The 24,244-nt window shown below is 39.5% G+C and overlaps 1 protein-coding gene across 1 annotated transcript in view; it reads right to left on the bottom strand.

The window, feature by feature from the left end:
* Positions 1-24,244, bottom strand: part of DYM (dymeclin) — a 392,339-nt gene that overhangs the window by 367,355 nt on the left and 740 nt on the right. Inside the window, exon 2 of the mRNA XM_007465597.1 lies at positions 2,676-2,867. Coding sequence (XP_007465659.1) covers positions 2,676-2,815 — 140 coding nt within the window. The 5' untranslated portion in view covers positions 2,816-2,867. The remainder of the gene's footprint in view (positions 1-2,675; positions 2,868-24,244) is intronic.

Genomic DNA, 24,244 nt, shown 5'->3' with positions numbered 1-24,244 from the left:
GCCCGCATACCGCAAAAAAAAATATTTAAAAAAAAAAAAAAATCTCCTCACCCACCCCCAAAAAAAGCTGCTGGAATTTTAATTGGAATTGCCTTCAATCTACAGGTCAATTTGGAAAGAACTGACACTTCTACAATTCTTAATCCTTAAACATGGTATACATCACCACTTAGTTAAGTCTTCTTTAATGTCTTTTGGAAGAGCATATATAGATTGTACTACAATTTACATAAATGAAAAGTAAATTTATTTTGGATAATAAATAATGTTCTCTTTATATGCCCTTTTTTCTCTAAGTCTTATTACTACATGAGCAGTGATAGTCAATGACAATTCCTTCAGGATTAACGAAATGGTTTCAAAACTTGCTGACGCTACAGCTCATCTCCAGTTTGACCTCTCCCACCAATCCACAACCACCTTTAATTTTCCAAGGATCTCAGAAGCAGTAGTATGAATCCACTTCCCATAATATACAACTAATCCACATTATCACAAAAACTGCAAACTAAGCCAACCTTGTAAAGTCCAATCCAACTATATCCAAAAGTCAGAGATTAAAATATATTGCCAAAATATATAAATAATTCACAAAAAGGAAATACCAATAATCCTTAATCCTTAAACATATAAAAATAAACATAACCTTGATTGTTAAAGGACCACAACACACATACATACACATATATTTTATTTACATACAGCAATATTTATATATTTTTAAAATTCATACTCAAAAGAGAGAGATGGCCCTTCCAACCCTGGGGTCAGGGGAAAGGGGAAATACAGACTTATTTACCACTATTACACCATTTTCGTTACTGAAAATCAGTAGAGGAAAAGAATTAAGTGTTTACCCTTATTAATAATGTAGTAAAAACAATGTTTTATATATCCTAATTCATGAAAGCACTCCTTCACAGGAGAATTCCAGTTAATAAATGTACAAGAAATGACCAACTTAAAAATACTACCATTTTGGAATCTCTTATGAAATAGGTGATTCAGACCAAAATCATCAATGGATGCTAAAACACACTCAAACCTCTGATCAGTCTTAGCATGATAACTGATATAAACCCACACATTTTCTGTAACCTAATGAAATACAATATAAGGTACCTAGCATCACTTATGAAATACTCTTACCAAAAATGTTTAACCCAAATTTTATCAAGCCTTTAAATCTGATGTCCAATTTATAGAAAATACAGTAAATAAAAAAACAAAATATAAGAAGCAATCAGGTAGGTCTAGAAGGTGGAACATTCTACAGAAAAACTGACCCAGTTTGTTAAAAGAAAAAAAAGAGTAACAGCATAGGGAAAAAAATAGTGGCAGGAGTTGGGGAGTACATACCTCTATTCGAGATTAAAGACAGAAGAAATGTAACTACCTTATTGCAATGTATTGCAATGCAATGTATACACCTTATTTATTTCCTAATTGTAACAAATGAACTACAAAACAACTAGGGAAATTTGAAAATGGACTGGGTAAGAGGAATTATTGTTAACTTTGTAAGGTGTGACAATGGTATTACAGTTATAAAAGAAAATGTCCATATTTTAATTTACTTTAAAAAAACCCTAAAAAATAGATGAAGTAAATATGGAAATAATCCAAATGGCTATTAACTGATGAATGGATAAAGAAAAGATGGTATATTCATACAAAGGAATCTCACTCCAAAATAAAAAGGAATGAAATATTGATACATGTTGTAACATATCACACTCAAAGATTCCAGGGACTAGGACACAGGTATCTTTAGGGGGCCATTATTCAGTCTACATAATAAAGCTGTTAAATACAAATAAACAAAAATGTTTACAATCTACATACTGAGTAATAGGAATTCAATATTCTAGTCACTCTACATAATTATGTGTCTGTCAGTTTTTATAATAAAGAGTTAAAAATGAGATATTGGTTTTCACCTACCAAATTGACAAAGGCCAAAGAATCTACAAATGCATTAAATTGACAGAGGGGTGGGGAAGCCGACCTTCTCATACATTGCTGGTAGGAGTGTTAATTGGTACAACTTCCATGGAGCAGTTTGGCAAATTACAAATGCACATATACTTTGACCCAGCAATGCTACTTTGAGGAATTTATACTGGAGATTTATTTGTATGCTTGAAAAATTATGTATGCAGCATTATCTGTTATAACAAGAAATTAGAAACAATCTAAATGTCCACCAATAAAAAACCGATTTCATATAATCTATGCACACTCTGCAGTCATTTAAAAGAATAAGGCAGTTGCATATATGCATATACATACGTTTTACTTAACTGTGGGGAAAAAAAGCAAGGGACAGCAAGCAAAAACAAAAAAGAAAGGTATGTGTAGTATGCTACCATTTGTGTTTCAACAGTGCTGTAAAACTACATGAAATAATATGGTTTTACTACCTCTGGAAGCATTCAAAAGAAACTGCTCCTACCAGGAATTATCTCTGGGCAAGGGAGGTGGCTGAGTCGGGGAAAGGAAAGAGAAAAACTTATTTCCTCCTTTTCATACCTTTTGAATTTTCTACTGGTACATATACAACAAATGAAGGGACAGACAGATCATTAAAATAAAAAAAAAATTTTTTAATCAGCATACCACACAAGCTTATGTGGCCCTTGATACAAATTTTCAATCTCCAAGTACACTCTTACCTGCTAGTTGGTGCAGGGAAAGAAAATGACAGTAGCTGATTCCAGAACGGGTCATTCTCAGAGACAGATTCTGTGCCTGATAACTTTTTTAAGTACTCATTTTTAGGAAGATCACCAATTCTGCTGCTATTCGATCCCATTTTTTAATCTGGTAGATAACTTGTCCTTAAACCTTCATTTCCACAAGACAACCTACAAAGAATGAAAAGAAATTTCAAACGTGTTCAAAATAATCATCATACGTTTCTTACCCTTGACCTAAATGTAAGAAATTCTAAACTTAGTAAAAGAAATCATACCTCTCTTTATTTTTAAATATATTAGACATCAGATACAAAGTTACAAGGCGAAAAATGAGGCTAAAATCTGTCTTAGCCAACATAACACAAAATCCCAATCTATACTTGTAGATCTTAGAATGGGCATACCTTTGCCCAAGAAAATGTCTCAAAGCAAATTCATAACAATAACTTATTAAAAAATAGTCTAAAACAATGGTGCTAAAGAAATAGAGACTGGATGGCTTGAATGTGCTAAGGGCAGAAAACTGTTCAAGTAGTTACCATGTGCTACCTACACTTAAGGAGAGAATGAGGACTGAAGTGAGTTACCGGCTTAAAGTGAAAGGGCTCCCAATTCCAAAGGAGTCACACACAGTGTCTCTCTCATCCTGCTGTAATGCACATATACTTTTTGCTGGCATTCTTAGTCTCCTAAATCATGAGCTGTTGTGTTTTGCTGGGGTTTTTTTTTTTTAAATAAGAACTATCTTATTCATCTTTCTAGATGTCTACAGTAGCATATAACAGGCATTCTCTAAACAGCATTATGTTGAAGGAAGGAATGAGTGTAAATAAATTATTACTGTCTTCATTATTTGTTGTGCTTGGTCTCGAAGGGGAAAACTAACAGATCAGTTACAAAATGAATCACAGTCTTCATCAAATTGCATGTAACATAGTTCAAGATCATGTTTTATCTCAACTTGTTCAGAAAAAGTCTCTCACTGACAATAAAATAATGAATAATAAATTAAACTAAACTAAAATTACCATCACAGGGACTTCCCTGGTAGTGCAGTGGTTAAGAATCCACCTGCCAATGCAGGGGACATGGGTTCGAGCCCTGGCCTGGGAAGATCCCACATGCCACAGAGCAACTAAGCCCGTGCGCCACAACTACTGAACCTGCACTCTAGAGCCCGAGAGCCACAGCTACTGAAGCCCGCGCGCCTAGAGCCTGTGCTGCGCAACAAGAGAAGCCACTGCAATGAGAAGACTGCACACCACAACAAAGAATAGCCCCCACTCACCACGACTAGAGAATGCCCGCACACAGCAACGAAGACCTAACGCAGCCAAAAATTAATTAATTTTTTTTTAAAGATTACCATCACAATGAAAGGAAACTACATGGGTTCGGTGGCTAAAGGAAGCTCAGGTTACAAGAGAATTTACATTAGTAGTGACTTACTTTCTCACCTACGTCCCTCCTCATTCCACAAAGACATCGAAGCCAAGATCAGAATTTGGAGGCACGTCTTCCACATTCCCTTTGGAACTCGGGGGACTGGCTTGAGCTGCTTATCTAAGGACATGAGGCTTCCCCAATGCACATGGACAGCTGGGCCTTCTGAATATGAGCGGGAAACACTGATCTGGCTTCTTATCACCTGCCTCTGAACTCAACGCCACACACTACTTTCCTCCTCCTTAATCATGGGGACAGGGACCCCAACACTAGCTGACTCCAACTCAGGCTTCATATCAAGCCAACAGTCAGTCATAACTCTAGATTTCAGTTTAATGTCTCAAGTAATTATTGAGCCCAATTAGAAAATGCTATAAAGAAATATTCTGAAATATATAAAGTCCTTACTTGTCATACCCTATTCCAAAGCTACTTTATACCTTTTAAGCTATTTAAAATTAAAAATTTTAATATCTTAGCAATGAGATATAATACACTAGTGAAAATTAATTAACTAGAGCTACAATTACCAACATGGACACACCTCAAAAACAAATTATTTTTGGGCTTCCCTGGTGGCGCAGTGGTTGAGAGTCCGCCTGCTGATGCAGGGGACAGGGGTTCGTGCCCCAGTCCGGGAAGATCCCACATGCCGCGGAGCGGCTGGGCCCGTGAGCCGTGGCCGCTGAGCCTGTGCGTCCAGAGCCTGTGCTCCACAACGGGAGAGGCCACAACAGTGAGAGGCCCACGTACCGCAAAAAAAAAAACAAAAACAAAACAAAACAAAAATTATTTTTTAAAGAAAGCGATAGAGGGACTTCTCTGGTGGTCCAGTGGTTAAGAATCCGCCTTCCAATGCAGGGGACGAGGGTTCAACCCCTTGTCAGGGAACTAGGATACCACATGCTGCGGGGCAACTAAGCCTGTGTGCCACGACTACAGAGCTCACACACCTCAACTAGAGCCCGCGTGCCGCAAACTACAGAGCCCACGTGCCCTGCAGCCTGCGCACCACAAGAGAAGAGAAAAACCCGCACACCACAACTGGAGAGAACCCTGCTCGCCACAATGAAGAGCCCGCGCACCACAAAGATCCCGCATGCCTCAACGAAGATCCCGCATGCCGCAACTAAGACCCGACACAGCCAAAAATAAATAAAAATAAATAATAACTAAATCTTTTTTTTAAAAAGTAAAGAGGTGTAAAAAGATATACCATGCTAACACTAATCAAAAGAAAGCAGGAAGAGTTTTATTAATTTTAGACACAGCCAACTTCAGAGCAAGGAAACTTACCAGGGATAAAGGCCATTATATAATGATAAAGGAGCCAGTTCTCCAAGAAGACATAACAGTACTTACTGTGTATCCACCTAACAACAGACCATCAAAATATGTGAGGCAAAAACCAATAGAACTATAAGGAGAAAACAATGAATCCACTATGATAGCTGGAGACTTGCACGCTCCACTATCAGAAATGGTCAGATCCAATAGGCAGAAAATCAGTAAGGATAAAGCTGATGTCAACACCACCATCAATCAATTGGATATAACTGACATCTTTAGCTGCTTCATCCAACAACAGCAGAACATAAGTTCTTCTCAAGCTCACATTAAATATTCACCAAGATAGACCACATTCTGGGCCATAAAACACATCTTAAATTTAAAGAAGAGAAATTATAAAATGCTTTGAGCGCCCAAAACCAATAAGCTGGGGATAGAGAAGCAAATCAGAGGACCCCATGAGGAACGATTCGGACAAATGCAGAATACAGGTGATGAGCAAGTTCATTTGTGGGACTGGAAAAGTTCTGAATCCTCATTGTGGTGGTTGTTACCTGAATCTATACATGTGATAAAATTGCACAGAACTATACGCACAAAAGAAAAAAAAATGAGTCCATGTAAAAAGTGGAGAAATCCTAGTATAGTCTGCAGTCTATTCTGTGCTGTCAATATCAGTTTCCTGGTTTTGATAATGTACTATAGTTATATTAACCTTAGGGAAAGCTGGGTGAAAGGTACATGGAATTTCTCCACACTATTTTTGCAACCTTTTATGAGTCTACAATTATTTCAAAATAAAGTTTTTTAAAATAAAAACAAAATCAAACCCAAAATCGAATCTATATGTCCAAGAAAGGTGCCAACAAATCAGACTAACAGCTATTTTCTATCACAACCACTGTTTATTTTTACATATTAAATTAATTCATCACCTATATTATCACATGAGATGATTAGGATCTCACATTTATTTTACTTGGTGTCCTGGAATGCTCTTTCACTTAGTTTCCCTAAATAAATCTTATTTGAAACTGAACTTTTTCAATAAAAGCAAAATAAGTCATGGTCCTTTGGGGATTCCACACTAACTTCATAACTTGGGAGTATACAACAGATTTTGCCCTCTACCACCTACTTAACACAGGCTCAGCGGCCACGGCTCACGGGCCCAGCCGCTCCGTGGCTTGTGGGATCTTCCCGGACCGGGGCACGAACCCGTGTCCCCTGCATCGGCAGGCGGACTCTCAACCACTGCGCCACCAAGGAAGCCCGAGGAACTATTTCCTTTTTATCAAACCTTCCAAATTATTTTATTTGTCTAATAATCCCTGCAATTCTTGAATATGCCTCAAAGAAATTTTTTAAGAAGAAACAAAAAAGACAGCCACAACTTGTTTATAAGTCCTCTGTTTATCGGGGGGAACCCATGCTAATTAGCAGTTAGCATTGTGGGCCTAACAAGAGTTTATTGGATAAACACCTAAGTGTGTGGATCAAAATCGTTAGTTAAGAGAGTGCTGGTTTACTGGCAATAAGCACTTTAATTATGGTTTCCCTTGGCTCTGCCATGGACTCAATTTCCTTCCTCTTTGCTTCATTAAAATTAACAGAATAAAAATGACACCAGATAAAAAGAAATGAGAACCAGAGCAAATTGTTTTCAATTAAACAAACCAGTATTTTACTTTTCTTGTGGTAGCAATCAATGAAAAATTTACTTTGGGAGTTTAATAAGGTCCATAAATGCTGAATTTTCAAAAGAACAGAATTCCACCCCACCTCTCCTAAATAAGGCAACAATGAGACTATCATCATAGAGTCTATTAATGAAAAGTTAAGTCAGACTTGATTTATTTATACTTTATTTTTTTAATCAGTAATGCACCTGGTACAAAATACAAAGGGTTCAAGGGGTATAGAGTAAAAAGTCTCTCTCCCATCCCTTCTCCTAACCATCTGGTTTCTCAACTCAGAGAAAATATTACTGGTTGCTTGGATATCATTCCACAGATTTTCTATGTATATACAAACACATATTTTCTCCTTTTTACACAAACCATAACACCCTATATATGCCTCTTTACTTTGCTTTTCCCAGTTAATATATACTAGAAATCATTACATATATGTATATAAAGCACTTCATTTATTTTTACAACTCTAACATTCCAGTTTTTAATTCCATAAATCCCATATCGATGGACATTTAAGTAGCTTATGATCTTCCGCTGTTACAAATCGTTCTCCAATAAGTATCTAGTACATATTTCACACGTGTATCGGTATATAGGTACAATAAATCCAGGGAAACAGAATTGCTGGGTCAAAGATTATGTGCATTTCTAAGTTTGGCAGATACTGCTGAAGAGTAGCAGAATATGTCACCTCAAAATCTGCCACTTTGCCACTTTATTTTGAGCTGTAGGCACTTGAAAAATAGCACTTGAAAAATAGAAAAATAGCAAATGCAGGGTGAGGCCTTCTCTGAACTCTCCTTATCTGCCTAAAGACAGATTCTCCAAAAGGAACTCCATTATCATAAATCATAAATTAAGCAGTTTCATCAACCAGGGAAGACTGACTCTTACCACAAGAGCGCCTAGAAGTTGACACAACACTGAGACTAACTTTGTCACAAACTATCATACCTCTCATCTATTCTTCTAAAGCCCATTCATCTTTCCTAAAAATCATTTACTCTCCCTTAAGAGGCCTACGTTCCCCTTCCCCTTTCCCTATTAAGATAGTATTAAACTGAATTCCAAGCCACTCATTTTTCCCTAGGCATCTCCCATGTATACATGAGGTACACATGTGAATAAACTTCTATTTTTCTCCTGTTGATCTTTTATCACAGTTAAGAGCTCAGAAGGGTAGACGGAAAATTATTTTTCCTCCCCTACACTGCCTAGCTGCCTTCTTTAGAGGTTGCCAGCTTCCACTCCCTTCAGCAATGCCTGTTTCTCCACACCACAGCCACCACTGTTTAATCAAACTTTTTGATCTTTGCCAATTGACACATGAAAATAGTCTACAATATGGTTTTAATTTGCATTTCATTTCTATTGCTGTGAATGAGGCCATCACCTCTTCATATCCTGTGCCTATTTTCTATTGATTTATAGGAAATAAATTTTATTTTCAAAACTGCTAGGATAGCCCACAAAGTACTAAAGTAACTGCTCAATCCAGGACCAATATGAAACCTTTCTAAAACAATATGAATAAAGTCTGTCAGCTATAAGAAGACAGTGAACAGAATATTAACAAGGAAAACCAAGACAGCCAACTGAGCACAAAATGCAATGCCTCCTTCCCCTCTTTTCCTCACCTAACCCTAAAATAATGCAAAAAAATTTTGTCAATTATTACACAGCCGTGCTCAAAAATTCACAGGAAACCAGAAGCTGTGAGAAATCCCCATAAAATGTAAAACAGCTGGAGATGGACTGAAAAGGAAAGTGACATCCAGGGCAGGCTTCAAGAGTCTTCAATCAAGGGCACCAAGAGTGGAACAGCAACCCCAGTCCAGAGGCAGTTGGCCAGAAAAGGTCCAGAGCCCAGGGGCAACAGACCTGGCTAAGACACCCTGCCCAGTCACCCCTGCCCTCACTCCATTAGGCAGCAACAACAGGGTACTACCTGCTGAGAACAGAGTGTGCAAGCAGCACCCAAGGCAGCTGCAATGCCAAGGAGGAACAAGTTCAGCCAAGCAAAGACAACTAGCCACTGAGGTACTCTTGCCAGAAAGTTCCATCTGCTCCCCACCCTCGCAGAAAGCAAAGTAGAAAACTGAGGCCCAATGGCACCTCTTCTGCATCTGATTCGTGCCAAGGATTTCACACACACACACACACACACACACACACACACACACACACACACACACTCCACTTGCACTCAATGTATTTGGAACTCCCAAGACCCTTACCAATGAAAACCACAATAAAATGGAACTTGAAAAACCCACTGTCCAATCACCCCACCTCCTAATAGTCCTAATGCTCTTCCCTCTCACTGTGCATGAGAAGACTTCCTGGCTTTCAGCTCTGCTTTCTCTCAATGTTTCAATAACTGAGCCTCTCTCCTGGTTTCACCAGTGCCTTCCACGAAATTATTAATACTTTCGAACCTCTCCTAGTCCCAACCTCTGACTGGAATTCCAGTACTATCAATATGCCTAAAACAGGAATTTTTTTTTAAACTTAAGGGTAATATAATATATATAACATAATTATATATATTAATTACAATATGTAACATGCAAAAATTTATACATATATATCCAGTAATTTTGTGGATAACAATGTTCCTTACATAAATCTATACTAGAAATAAGCAGCGTGCAACTGCTGATGCTTTTAGCAGCACCTTTCAAAAGACCTATCTTTAAGGCAACGTAGTGAATAATTCAATCTTAACATGCATAAAACTGATTCCACCCTCCCTCCCAAAACCAGTCTTCTCTCTCACCTTCCCACCACTCACCTAAAGTTTCCATTATGTAAAACTACCTTTAAATGTTATGTTTTTGTCATATATATGACATATCTCCCAAGGTAGATTATTCCTCCTTATCCCTAAGTAACCTACAGCACACTGCTTAAGAGATATTACTCAAAAAAATACTTATTGAAATAGCCAAGGTCCCATAGCTAATAAATATATGAAAAGATCTTCAGTATAAATGAGGAATAAAATATGCTAATTAAAACAGTGAGGTATCATTTTTACCAATCTGATTAGCAAAGGTTAAGAAAAACCTTAATAGCAGTTGTGAGAGTAATAAGGAAACAGGCATCCCCACCATTAGTGTGTAGGTATTTGGCAACACCTGTCAAAATGTTAAGTGTGCCAACAATTTTGGTTTTAGAAATTCATCTCACAGGTAAAGTCATACAAGTTGACAAGTTCTATACATACAGATGTTAATCACTATTTGGAATAGCAAATACACAAAATAACCTAAATGATCATCATCTGGAGATTAACTACAGTATGGAATAAGCATATAATGGAATACAATGTAGCCACTGAAAAGAATGAGGTAGATCTTATGTGTTAACATGTAAAGATATCCCAAAGACCACAAGTAAAAACAAACACAAGGACAGAGAACAGCTCATATAGTAAAATCCCATTAGTTTAAATAAACATGTAAATTCTTATATACGTCTAGACAATTTCTGGAAGGAAACATAAGCAATGATCCAAGACTGGTTACCTCTGAAGAACGGGAAGGGAAATCTGGAGGGAAGAGACTTTTCACCTTATGTCCTTCTGTACTGCTTGACTTTTTTTTTAAACCAGAAACATGTTGTAATTTACAGTAAAAAAAAAAAAAAACTTAAATAAATGGATTGTTCTCTTTACCTGCTGTCCTTCAGGAAGGCTCTGAATGTGCTTCTGGCTTGTGCTTTAAACTCTATGTGAGTGACCCCAGAATTAATATTTTGTCTTGACTTCTCAGTCAAAATCCAAGCATAAATCTCTACATATTGAACATATCAACTGATGTCGTACTATCATCATAAATTTTAAAATAGAATTTAACATTTGTCCCCCAAAACAAGCAAACCTTCCAAAAGTCACTATTCCTACCAATGTCATCAGCATTCTTGGCTCAAGTTACCTCACTCACATACCCAAGCATACATTCCACACATGCCTATTACAGTTACTATAAAGGTAGGTGTTATGACGGCTACCGAAAATGCAAAAATGAATAAAACCAGGTCCCTGCCATTAATGGACTCAAATCCTGGAGAGACAAAGACGTCAATAAATTATTATAACACATTTGCTAAGTATTACAATGGAGTTATTACAAGAATCCATGGAAATACACAGGAGCATCTGAGGCAGAAGAACCACATATGCAACAGCGCTATTAGCAGATTTATTTACACGGTCTAAAGGCTTTAAACTCACTGATTCATTTAGTCCCCCTTAACAACTCTGAGAGGTAGGCACAATTTTCTCATTTTACAGATGAGGAAACTAAGGCACAGACAGGTTAAGTAACTTACCAAATTCATGAGGTCCCAGAGATAATAAGTAGAAAAGCCAGGATTTGAACCCAGGCAATCTAATTCCACAGTCCCTGGTCTTTACCACTTTACTAAGGTGACTCTCCAATGACATCAACAAGTCCTGTGGGTTCTCCTACAATACCCACAATTCTACATATCAACTTTTAAGCCCAGCTCTTTGTCTTCCCGCTGCTTTCGTGCTCAACCAGGCTCTACAATCTCACATGATTCAGTGTAACAGTATCCTGACTTCTTAGCTCCCAATCTCTTCACTTCGATTCACCCTGCACACTCCACTACTACATTAACCCTTAAAAAAAAAAAAAAAGGAAATTCAGTCCAGCATCAAAATTAAGACCAAAGGTTCTGGGCTTCCTTGGTGGCACAGTGGTTAAGAATCCGCCTGCCAATGCAGGGGACACGGGTTCGAGCCCTGGTCCGGGAAGATCCCACATGCCTCAGAGCAACTAAGTCCATGCACCACAACTACTGAGCCTGCGCTCTAGAGCCCACAAGCCACAACTACTGAGCCTGTGTGCCACAACTACTGAAGCCCACGTGCCTAGAGCCCGAGCTCCACAACAAGACAAGCCACCACAATGAAAGACCGTGCACCTCAACGAAGAGTAGCCCCTGCTCGCCGCAACTAGATAAAGCCCGCGCGCAGCAACAAAGACCCAGTGCAGCCAAAAATAAATTAATTAATTTAAAAAAAAAAAAAAGACCAAAGGTTCTAGTATGAGACAGACCCTGCTAAGTCTGTGTAGACTCAGCCTGAATCTCCATTTACTACTTATCAAACCCTACTGCATAATGAGAAAAACAACACTACTTACAACTCATAAAGATTTTCTGAGGATGAAGCAAGATGACACATGCAAAGCACTCAGTAAAGGACCTGGCACAGGGCATGTTTAGCCAAATAAAAGGTCAAGTATAATCTATTTTTAATATTTGTGAAGTTACCACCTCCATCATTTTACTTAACCAGCTCAAAAATATTCAATGATTCTTCATTACATGAAAAGCCAAATACTGACATTCAAGACCCTCCACAGTCTGAAAGTTCGCTTTCCAACTTCATTTCCAACTGTCCTCCAAACCAGTAGTTCTCAAACTTCAAGGTACATAAAAAACAACTGTGGAGCATGTGGATAAAAATGTGAATGCTTACGCCTCAAAGATTCAGAATGTCAGGCCAGAGCCCAGGCATCTGCATTTTCTAAAAAGCATTTGCAGTGATTTTGATACAAATTGTGTGTGAACTGCAATTTGCAAATAAGTAGCAGAACAAAGTAAGGCAAGCCACATTCTCAACACCTAGCATGCTCTCCCACTCCTCTGCTCCTGTCCACACCTGCCTCCCCCGCCACACACCTGTCCCACAGCACCTGAAACCCTACTCACTAAGCATAGTGTGAGCGCAATTTTTTCTCTACAGTCCTAGAGCACTCATTATCCTCATCATTCATTTATAATTTAACTACCCTAATAATAATGCCTTGTTTTGCTGTCTGACTTATACTGCTATTTAACACTTCAGATCAATTATTCCAAGTCAATTTTACTATCATGAGTGAAAAGAACACTATGAACAAGAAATTATATGCTCAATATTTTGTATTTAATTTGTGAAATATCTGATATATACATAAAATAAATCTCCTTCCTCTTCTATATGTACTAATTCACTGTCTCCTGATTTAATGTATCTTAGCTGGAAAGTAAACATTAGTGGATCTGAAAATCCATGATAACCAAATTCTGTCTTAACACCCTCAAAATATACAAATAACACCCTAGTGCACTTTGTCCTGACTTAAGTTGAGACTCCATAAATTATAAACTATACTCCAGAATCGCCTGAATGTATATATGTGTGTGTACACAAACATACACACACACACATTCGTACTCAACAAACTTCAAAGTGAAACCTCATCATTGAAACAGGAGTCCAGAGAAATAGTGGGCAGTGATCACTGGCCAAAGGACATGTTAAAACACCACAGGTGGGCTTCCCTGGTGGCGCAGTGGTTGGGAGTCCGCCTGCCGATGCAGGGGACATGGGTTCGTGCCCCGGTCCGGGAAGATCCCACATGCCACGGAGCAACTAGGCCTGTGAGCCACAACTACTGAGCATGCGCATCTGGAGCCTGTGCTCCGCAACGGGAGAGGCCACAACAGTGAGAGGCCCGCGCCCCCCAAAAAAAAAAAAAAAAAAAAAAAAAAAACACCACAGGTGCCATTAGTCCAAGTAATGGAACATTCTCTAAAAGGTTACTATGTTCCAAGTGCTATATTAAGTAAGTATAGTTGGGTATTCCATGGCAGTGAAATGAAAGCAATGAAAATAAAAAGCTGTAAGCCCACAAGTATAAGATCAGAGGAGGTGTGAAAGATGGAAAGGTGACAGAGTGCTAGTAACTGAACTGGCGGAGCTGAGGATGCCCCCAACATACCTGCCTGCCAAAGGAGACCCTAACAAGAAGCAAGCCAATCCATCCCACGGAACCCTGGGAAGGTGAAAGAACTGGAGAAAAGCACCATGAACAACTGGGCAAGGCAGGGAGCTCAAGTCTGTGAGTCTTTCCCCCCGAGTAGGAAACCACGTATGTGCACTCTGAAGAAATATGAATGAAGAGACTCTGGACTCCGAAGCCAAGGCTGGAGAGAGTAATGAGGCAGAGGATAAAAACAGGGGAATGAAGTTGAAGTCTGCCTGCTGCACAGATACACAGTGGGTTTCCCAGCCTCCAAAGCAGGAGACTGGAGGGTTCTTCCCAAGAGAAAATAAAGGGGGAACCATGGAAAAGATACAGACATTTGGGATTCCCCCCATTTAAAAAGCTGGCTTGCCATCTACAGCAATGCTCACCACTCAGCAAAATCCACTCACATGCAGAGCTTTCAATCAATACTGGGAGTCTCAATCTTAAATTAAGAGTGGTCCACCAAAAACGATTAGACTTGTGAGGAAAGCCTCCAATGTGAAATAAAGAAACCAAAGAAATTAATCAGAAAACAGGTGATTCTCGGGCCTCCCTGGTGGCGCAGTGGTTGAGAGTCCGCCTGCTGATGCAGGGGACGCAGGTTCGTGCCCCGGTCCGGGAAGATTCCACATGCCGCGGAGCGGCTGGGCCCGTGAGCCATGGCCGCTGAGCCTGCGCGTCCGGAGCCCGTGCTCCGCAACGGGAGAGGCCACAACAGTGAGAGGCCCGTGTACCACAAAAACAAACAAACAAACAACAAAAAGAAAACAGGTGATTCTAAGAAAAAATTTTTAACTAATATCCTCAGGGAGATAATAAAAATAATAATAATAACAACTGCAAACATTTATACAGCCTACTATGTCCCTGGGTCCTATTCAAAGTGCTTGACACACATTGAGTCGTTTAATCGGCACTGGGTTAGCAATTATGACCTGAGGGCTAAATCCAGCCTGCTGCATGAAGAATGATTTTTACTTTTTTTTTCTTTTTTTGCAGTACACAGGCCTCTCACTGTTGTGGCCTCTCCCATTGCGGGGCACAGGCTCCGGACGTGCAGGCCCTGCAGCCATGGCTCACGGGCCCAGCCACTCCGCAGCGTGTGGGATCCTCCCAGACCGGGGCACGAACCCATGTCCCCTGCATCGGCAGGAGGACTCTCAACCACTGCGCCACCAGGGAAGCCCATGATTTTTACATTTATAAGTGGTCAAGAAAAATCAGTATTTTGTGACACGTGGAAATCATATGAAATTAAAACTTCAGTGTCTACAAGTGAAGTTTTATTAGAACACAGCCATGGTCATTTGTTTACACACTAAAGCTGCTTTCGTGATACAACAGCAGAGCTGAGTAGTTACTACAGAGACTATATGTGGTGCGTTCATCCCTTTATACTGCTGCTCAGTGCACTACAAATCTCAGGGACACATGTGACAATGACAGCATTTCAAGTGTCAGGCATATTGCTATACTTTGACATTTTTAATTACCAGTAAACATCTCTCATATCAAAACAAGAACAAAGGGCAATTTCCCTGGTGGTCCAGTGGTTAGAACTCTGTGCTTCCACTGCTGGGGCCTGGCTTTGATCCCCGGTCAGGGAACTAAGATCCCGCAAGCCCCAAGGCGTGGCCAAAAAAAAAAAAAGAACGAAGTAGACTCTGATGTCACACTTTTAAGTCACAGTGGAGTGTAGATTTTTTTAATCTAATTAGATATCGAAGTATTATGTTTATCATGTAATATCATCGTAGCTATGTCAGAAGAATACAAGATAGGTAGACATTACCAACTAAGGTAATAACATGACATGCCCTGCCACACAGCACTCACTCCCAACTCATCAGAGCAACCATCAGGAAAATTAGAAAATTTAAAACAAGGCATTTCATCACAAGCAAAATGTCTTCCCAAAAATAAAAAATGAAAATGAGGCTACAACCAGAGTAAGATTCTGAATGGCTCATTTGTTAACCAAGCAAGGAAAGTCATTTACCAATCATGATTTAAATTGTGTTTGATTACAGCAGACAAAGAAATGTGTCCAGAGAAAATAAAACATCTTTAAGACTTGTCTCTCAGTGAAAATAACTGCTCCAAGAACACCCTGTAAGGAACAATTACAGCCATGAATGTTTTCCAAATTGTTTGAGAAAATACTAATTCAGTACAACCTGAAGTGGCATCTGCTAAGATGAATAATGACAGATGGCGGTAAACTTGTGGAGCAGAAAAAAAGCTTAGCTGGACAAGTTTACAAACCTTGTGAAAATGCAAGGTGTTTACAAAATTTTATTTTACCTTGCAAAATATACCTTTTTTTACAAAAATATGTTATTTATGTTAACATGTGGATTTATTTCTATTTTTAAGTAAATTACATAAATATTTCTTAAATGCAAGGTGTTTAGAGCCTACAGTGTTCATTATGCTATCAGCAGGTACTCTGCATAAAAATATTTAAATCTATGATGTGTTATTGAACCAGCAGTGTCAACAGCCAACTTCATCCACTCTCATGAACTTAACTATCAGTTCCATAAAATTTTTCTCAGAAATAAAAACTGAATATCCTGATACGTTCTACCACACAACAATACAATGGCTCAGCAATGGTATAGTTTTATTTAAATTTTTCAAGCTCAGGGTTGAGACCGAAATTATTCTGAACAAGAAGAACCCCCTCAACCACTGTTACTGGACACTGAATGGCTTTGGAAATTAGTTTTTGCTGCACATTTGATAATATTTCTCAATGAATTCAACCTAAAATTAGAAGGCTAACAGCACTTAAAAATCTGTAAAACCTATACTGAGGTAAAGTCATTTCAAGGACAACTGACATTGTTTGAATCACAGGTAATGTCAAGCTGCTTTATACACTTTTTTTTTTTTGTGGTACGCGGGCCTCTCACTGCTGTGGCCTCTCCCGTTGCGGAGCACAGGTTCCGGACGCGCAGGCTCAGAGGCCATGGCTCACGGGCCCAGCCGCTCCACGGCATGTGGGATCTTCCCGGACCGGGGCACGAACCCGCGTCCCCTGCATCGGCAGGCGGACTCTCAACCACTGCGCCACGAGGGAAGCCCCTTCATACACTTTTGATGCTGTCAAAAATCAAAATAAGACTCGAGACCTCCACTCCCACACAAGTATGCAGTAGATATATTTTCCAAAGTCAAACTACAGTTCCAAAAGCATTTTTCAGACCTCAGTGCAAGTACAAAAGTACTTTCCACATTTCAAAACCCATTTAACTGTGCAAAAAGGAGCTCCACGTAGTCCTCAATTGGAAGTGATTAGTTGGTAATGGAATGATTTGCTAAAGGGTAAATATGAGAAATGAATCTAACATAATTCTATAGATGTCTTCCAAGCAATAAATACGCTCTATTAAAACCACTGGGGGAATTTCCTGGTGGTCCAGTGGTTAAGACTCGGGCTTTCACTGCCGTGGACCTGGGTTCAATACCTGGTCAGGGAACTAAGATCCCACAAGCCGCACAGTTCAGCCAAAAAAAAAAACATATGTTCATAGATTGATATCAGTATTTGGCAATACTTATCTATGTAAAAAGATATATTCAAAGGTGAAATACATTAAATCTCATTACAAATCAGCATTAAACAGGAACATTTATGATCAATTTTGATGATAGGAAACTGTAACTTTAAACTCCAATTAAGTAAAATGTTATCCCTTCTCCCCCAAAAGAGATTTCATTCTTCTCATCAGCAAACCTTTATTACCAAAAAAAGAGTTCTCAACCATTATTAGTATTGTATTTTTAATTTCATCGATTAAAAAACTTGAGGAAATTTTTTCTCCCTTGTGTTGCAAGTGCCTACAAAATATTCTTCCTTTTGCCTCTGGGCCCACAAAGCCCAATTCTTATGATCTGGCCCTTTACACAAAATGTCTGCCAACCCTTGGCCTAGAAGAATAAACTGAGACAAAGAAAGGTTAAGCGACTTGCCCAAGACCAAGACTACAGAGTTAGAAAGTGACAGACCAGGTTTCAGGCTAAAGCAGTCTGGGTGCAGAAACCATGCTCTTAACCACTATACCACATGTTCCCATGAACCAGGAACAAGATGTCAAAGAAATAATCAAAGAACAAGAAAAGAGGGCTTCGCTCGTGGCGCAGTGGTTGAGAGTCCGCCTGCCGATGCAGGGGACACGGGTTTGTGCCCCAGTCTGGGAGGATCCCACATGCCGCGGAGCGGCTGGGCCCGTGAGCCATGGCCGCTGAGCCTGCGCGCCCGGAGCCTGTGCTCCCCAACGGGAGAGGCCACAACAGTGAGAGGCCCGCGTACCGTAAAAAAAAAAAAAAAAAAAAAAAAGGAACAAGAAAAGATACTTGAAACTAAAAACTGATTTAAAAATTCAATAGGCAGTCTTGTGTGATAATATAGAAGCTGTGTAATTACTTGAAAGATGAGTAGATGTGAAATAAAAGCCATTTTGTGTACTGTTAAAAAAAAAATTCATTTAGAAGGTCTTAATAGATTAGTAACAGGAGTTCCAAACAGAAAGCACGAACAAAACAGAGGAGCATTAAGTTAAGACACTGTCAAGTCGGGAACTGTGAAGGTGTGAGACTGTACTTTACCTTCATTAACAAAGACAATGAAGCCTCTGGGAGGGGATGAAAAACAATTCACTGTCACGGCAACAGCAGTAGCCAGAGTAACATCTTGCATCGGTTTCCTGGGTCCCAATCCCCACAGATCTTCCGAAGTATTTGGTAAAAATCAGTAATACGTTCACAGAAAAATAAAGCAAATAGGGCGGGGGGCGGGGAAGCAAGGTAAACTCAGCTCAGCACTGATATTTATGCAGTCAGGATAATGTAAACACTGAATTAATCAAGAATTCTTAAGTATCTATACTACAAGGGCTGGAAGAGGGGGAGGAGGAGGAAGAGGCTCATCTACCACAACAGCCATCAACAGGTATTACCTAAAATTGATAAATCACAAAATAGCCATTTAGACATATTACTTATAAACACAGTTAAAAGCAGTTATCTCTGGGAACCAGACTAAAAAGGATCGGTAAGGCAGGGTACTGCTGATATTTGTAACATTATTATAAATTATTATCTTTTCTAACAGTTTGCAAGTATTACTTTAAGTAGAAATATTAACTTTTAAATACATTGGAGAGAATGTGCTTTACTATTTCACAATCATTGATTCATATAACTCAATGTGCAAATATCAAAGAATAGTGCAGGGCTGAAAAAGCAAACTAGCAATACCCAAGCTCCATCACACTGGTTACGTAAGCACGACTCTGTCAATATTTCCTGAGTGCCCACTATGTGGCCAGCACAATACCAAGAGCCAGGGTTAAAACTGTGAAGGATAGAATTTACTTACAGTTGAGTAAGAGACACAAATAAAGCAACATGAAATTATAATATGGCAACTATTCAAGACTCAGTGAAAGCTTCCCAGAGGTCAGGCCATAAAAGCTAAGACCTAGGACTTCCCTGGTGGTGCAGTGGGTAAGACTCTGTGCTCCCAATGCAGGGGGCCCGGGTTCGATCCCTGGTCAGGGAACTAGATCCCACATGCATGCTGCAACCAAGAGTTCACATGCCACAACTAAGGAGCCTGCGTGCTGCAACTAAGGAGCCTGCGTACTGCAACTAAGAAGCCAGCGAGCTGCAACTAAGGAGGCCGCCTGCTGCAACTAAGACCCGGCACAACCAAATAAATAAATATTAAAAAAAAAAAAAAAAGCTAAGACCTGAAGGACTGGCCTGGTTGGGTGTGGAGTTAAGAAACTTTTCAAAGTAAGAGAAAAGCATGTGTGTGGGCCTAGGATTAGGAAAAACAAGCAGGGTCCATTCAAGGAACTGAAAAAAGCTCAACGTAGCTAGAGTAGGGAGGGAAGCAAAAAAAGCCAGAAAGTAAGCTGATGCCTGATAGGGAGACTTACTAAAGGGCATGTCTTCTACTTTGCCCACTCTAACTATAAAATTGCATACATCCCTCAGCCTTCTAGATGAGTGAACTCTTCCCCAATACACTGATGATTTCAAAATACCTAAGTCTAGTCCAGAACTATCCTATGGGTGCCAGACCATTTATCTGACTACATGCCATACATTACTATCTGGACCCAGAAATCAAGGGCCATATCCTAGAGATGACAGAGTGAGAAGCTGAAAAAGAGGCTGGGTCCCTGATGACAGCAGAGCCACCACACCAGCCCTGAATTGTCTACCTCTGGACTTCTCTTACATGAGAAACAAACTAATAACATGTTCAAGCTAGCAACTGTATGTTACTCAGAGGCAAACCTAATCTTAACTGACACAGGAGGCTTTGAAAGTATTGTAAGGTGGAAGGTTGCAAAAGGTATTCTGAAGGAATAATTGTCAAGATTCAGTGACTGACTTCAGGACTTCCCTGGTGGTCCAGTGGTTAAGACTCCGTGCTCCCAATGCAGGGCGCCTGGGTTCGATCCCTGGTCAGGGAACTAGATCCCACATGCATGCCGCAACTAAGAGCCTGCATGCCACAACTAAAGATCCCACATGCCACAACAAAGATCCCCAGTGCCACAACTAAGACCTGGTGCAGTCAAATAAATAAATAAATAAATATTAAAAAAAAAAGATTCAGTGATTGACTCAATCTAAAAAAGAAACATTATCTGTCATATGACATACAAAAAAATTGTTGTTAATTCTTCCAATATCCTTATTGGAGAATTACAGCCACTTTTGGTGTCTGCATTTTTTAACTGAGATATAATTCACATGTAACATATTAATTTCAGGTGTACAACACAATGATTCAATATATGTATATACTGTATTGCAAAATGACTGCCACAATCAGTCTAGTTAACATCCAGCACCACACACAGTTTGTTTTTTTTTCTTGTGACGAGAACATTTAAGATCTACTCTTAGCAACTTTCAAACATATAATACAGTATTCTTAACTACAGTCACCACGTTGCACATTACATTCCAGGCCTTATTTATTTTATAACTGGAAGTTTGCACCTTTCGACCACCTTCACCCATTTCACCCACCCCCGACCCCTCACCTGGTGTCTGCATTTTTAAAGAATGTAACAAAAACTAGAGAAGACATCAAAAAGTACTGACCAAACTTTCTTAATTAAAAGAAAAATAAAAACAGCTTTCAGTAAATAAGAGCTATCTGTAAAGTTGTTTTCAGCCCTATTAGATTGCTTTGTCTACAAATAGACAAACATGAGTATAATTTAAAACTGCAAGCAGTTTTTAAGAAGTTCAAAGCATTAAGCTCAACTAAGAATCTTAGTAGGGAAAATAAGCTTAAAAATAGGCACAGATATATAACAATTCCCATTATGTTTACTGGAAGCGGTAAGCTAAAACACACCACCATCAGAGAGACCAGACCTTCACGCTCCAAGGCAGTCAAGACCTTGAGAGCTAAGCTGGAAAGTGGAACCCCCTCAGGAAGCAGGATACCAACTACAGGACTTCCTGAAATCCACCTCTAAGATTCAGAGTCTTCTCCCCCATCCTGGGAGAGGAAGAGCAGTAACAGCCATCTTGCCCCTCTGCTTTGCAAGCCCACAGCACTCAACCTCGCCCAGCTGAGTCACATTTGGAAAATTCTAGATGGGAATTCAAGCCCAACTCTCACAGTAGCTCATTCTTCCTGAAAATTTTTTCTCCCTTTGAGTCTTCCTGTTGAATTGGAGGTGCTTCCATCACCCACTGGGACACAGAGCCCCTGCCCTCTCACTCTGGGCATGGGAACCGTCATTGCCAGAGTGTCCTGTGACTTCAAGTAGCAGTTGAGCATTATATACACTCTGATTACAAGTAAACAATACTTTAAAAACATGAACATGAAATAAATAAATAATAAACATGAATATGAAAAAGACCGAAACAAAATAAAGAAAAACTTTACACGTTATTACATTGTTTTTATATTTAATCACTTTTAAAGGGCTCATTTTACCAAAGCCTATCCTACAAATGTCACAGGTATTTCCCACATATTTGTTTACAGTCACTAAAAGGAAAATGGAACAGTCCTCTCCAGCACTAACTATTCCCATTATCTACAAAGTGAAAGAGGACACACTGCATTTGCAGCAGCAAACAAAATCACTGATTTTCTTAAGTCTCAACAAAATATCCCAAAACATACTGTGATAGGCAGAATAACAATTCCCAAAGATGTCCACATCCTAATCTATGGAACCTGTGATTCGGTTATTTTCCATAGCAAAAGGGACTTTGCAGATGTAATTAAGTTAAGGACCTCAAATTGAGGGAAATTACCCTGAATTACCCAGGTGTGCCTGATCTAATCACATGGGTCCTTAAAAGTGGAGAACCTTTCCCAGCTGTGGTCAGATGGACTACAGAACTGCCAGAGAGATGCAATACTGCTGGTTTTGAAGATGGAGGAAGAGGGTCACAAGCCAAGGAATGTGGCGGCCCCTAAAAGCTGGAAGAGGCAAGGAAACAGATTCTCCCCTGGAAACTTCCCAAAAGGAACACAGGCTTGACACACTGATTTTAGCCCAGTGAGACCCATTTCGGACTTCTAAAATACAGAACTTTAAAAGAATAAGTTTGTATTGTTTTAAGCCATTAAATTTGTGGTGATTTGTTGCAGTAGTCATAGAAAACTAATACACACACATTAAACAACTTCTAACAATATGTGAAATCATCTGGAGAGAAACATAATCGAATTGCCCAAATACTTAGAGCAGTATGAGATATAAGTTATTTGTGCATTTTGTGGTATATTTCACTTCTATTTTTCTCCTGCCCTCACAAAACTCCATCCATTAAAGAGCTAGCCAAAGTGACAATTCTTCAAGCATTCTGTAGAAGGATGAACCATATTAACCAAGAAAATGGAACAGTCAGGACAACAGGATTAACTGGAAAAATCAGGAAACAAACTGTATTTTTCAGGAAGTCAAACATCAAAATGTTTGCACTGCTTCTTCAGTATCAAATGGATACCACATTTTAAAAAATAAGTCCTTCTAGATATTAAGAGCTTATTATTAATTTTTTAGGTGTGACAATCATATTGTGGGTATATTACAAAGAGAGTGACTCAATCTTCCAGAGACATATACTCAAATATTTACAAATGAAATGGAGTTGGGAATAGGAATTCAGGGCCATAGATGAAACTAAATTAGCCTGAGTTACTGATTGTTAGAGCTGGGCAATGGGTACGTCGGGGTATATTACATTATCCCTGGTTGAGCTTTTCCAAATTTAAAAGTTACAAAAACAAAGTCCTCGACCTACTTATAATAATATAGATTTCTTAATATATTTAATAGTTGAAACTCCTTCCTGTAACATTGACCCATCTCAATTTTCTGCCACTTAATCCACGTGCATCAATTCTTTCATTCCCACTCATTCTGCCCTGTTTACTAACCTAATGAGTTTCAGGAAGTCACCTAACAGCTAAAAGGTTGATTCTTCATCTGCAGAATGGGAATAGTTATACTTGCCCAGTCTGTCTCTGAGTTGCAGAGAAAATTATCTAAGATAAACAATACAAAGCAAGATAACCATTCAAGAAATCTACATTATTCATAACTTCCAGGCTCAGCAGCAACCATTCACCTATTACTATAGATCCCCTTCCCTTCCACCTCCAGTTCCTCTCTCGAGCCCTCAATTCATCCGCCCATCTGAAAGGGTACACTCCTCTCCACCGCCTCCACACACACACCGGTGTTTTCATATCTTTCAGCACCTTCTCTCTACACATCTCTCCCTCCAGCTTTCAAGGATCCTGCTCAATCTGCCGCCCTAGCAAGTCTATCCTGTGTACCCCTTTGCTGGCCCTATTACAATCATCCCATCCCTTCTATTTCAGTACTTTCATCCTATCAGCTTTATTAACTCACTACTGTTCACAAACACCCGAGCTAACTTCCCACCCTCTCACCTTTCAGTTAAAACACAATCGCTAGTTGCCAGGGAGTGGAGAATAAGGAGTGACTTCTAATGGGTATAGTTTTTTTGGGTGATAAAGATGTTCTTAAATTAGACAGTTGCACAACCCTGTGAAAATGCTTTTTAAAAACACTGAGTTAAAAAAAAAGAACAGGGCCTCCCTGGTGGCGCAGTGATTGAGAATCCGCCTGCCGATGCAGGGGATACGGGTTCGTGCCCCGGTCCGGGAGGATCCCACATGCCACGGAGCGGCTGGGCCCGTGAGCCATGGGCGCTGAGCTTGCGCGTCCGGCAACGGGAAAGGCCACGA

Source organism: Lipotes vexillifer, unplaced genomic scaffold, assembly GCF_000442215.2.
Source record: "Lipotes vexillifer unplaced genomic scaffold, Lipotes_vexillifer_v1.1 scaffold36, whole genome shotgun sequence".
NCBI classification, from domain to species: domain Eukaryota; kingdom Metazoa; phylum Chordata; class Mammalia; order Artiodactyla; family Lipotidae; genus Lipotes; species Lipotes vexillifer.
This window is presented reverse-complemented; position numbering and strand designations above follow the sequence as displayed.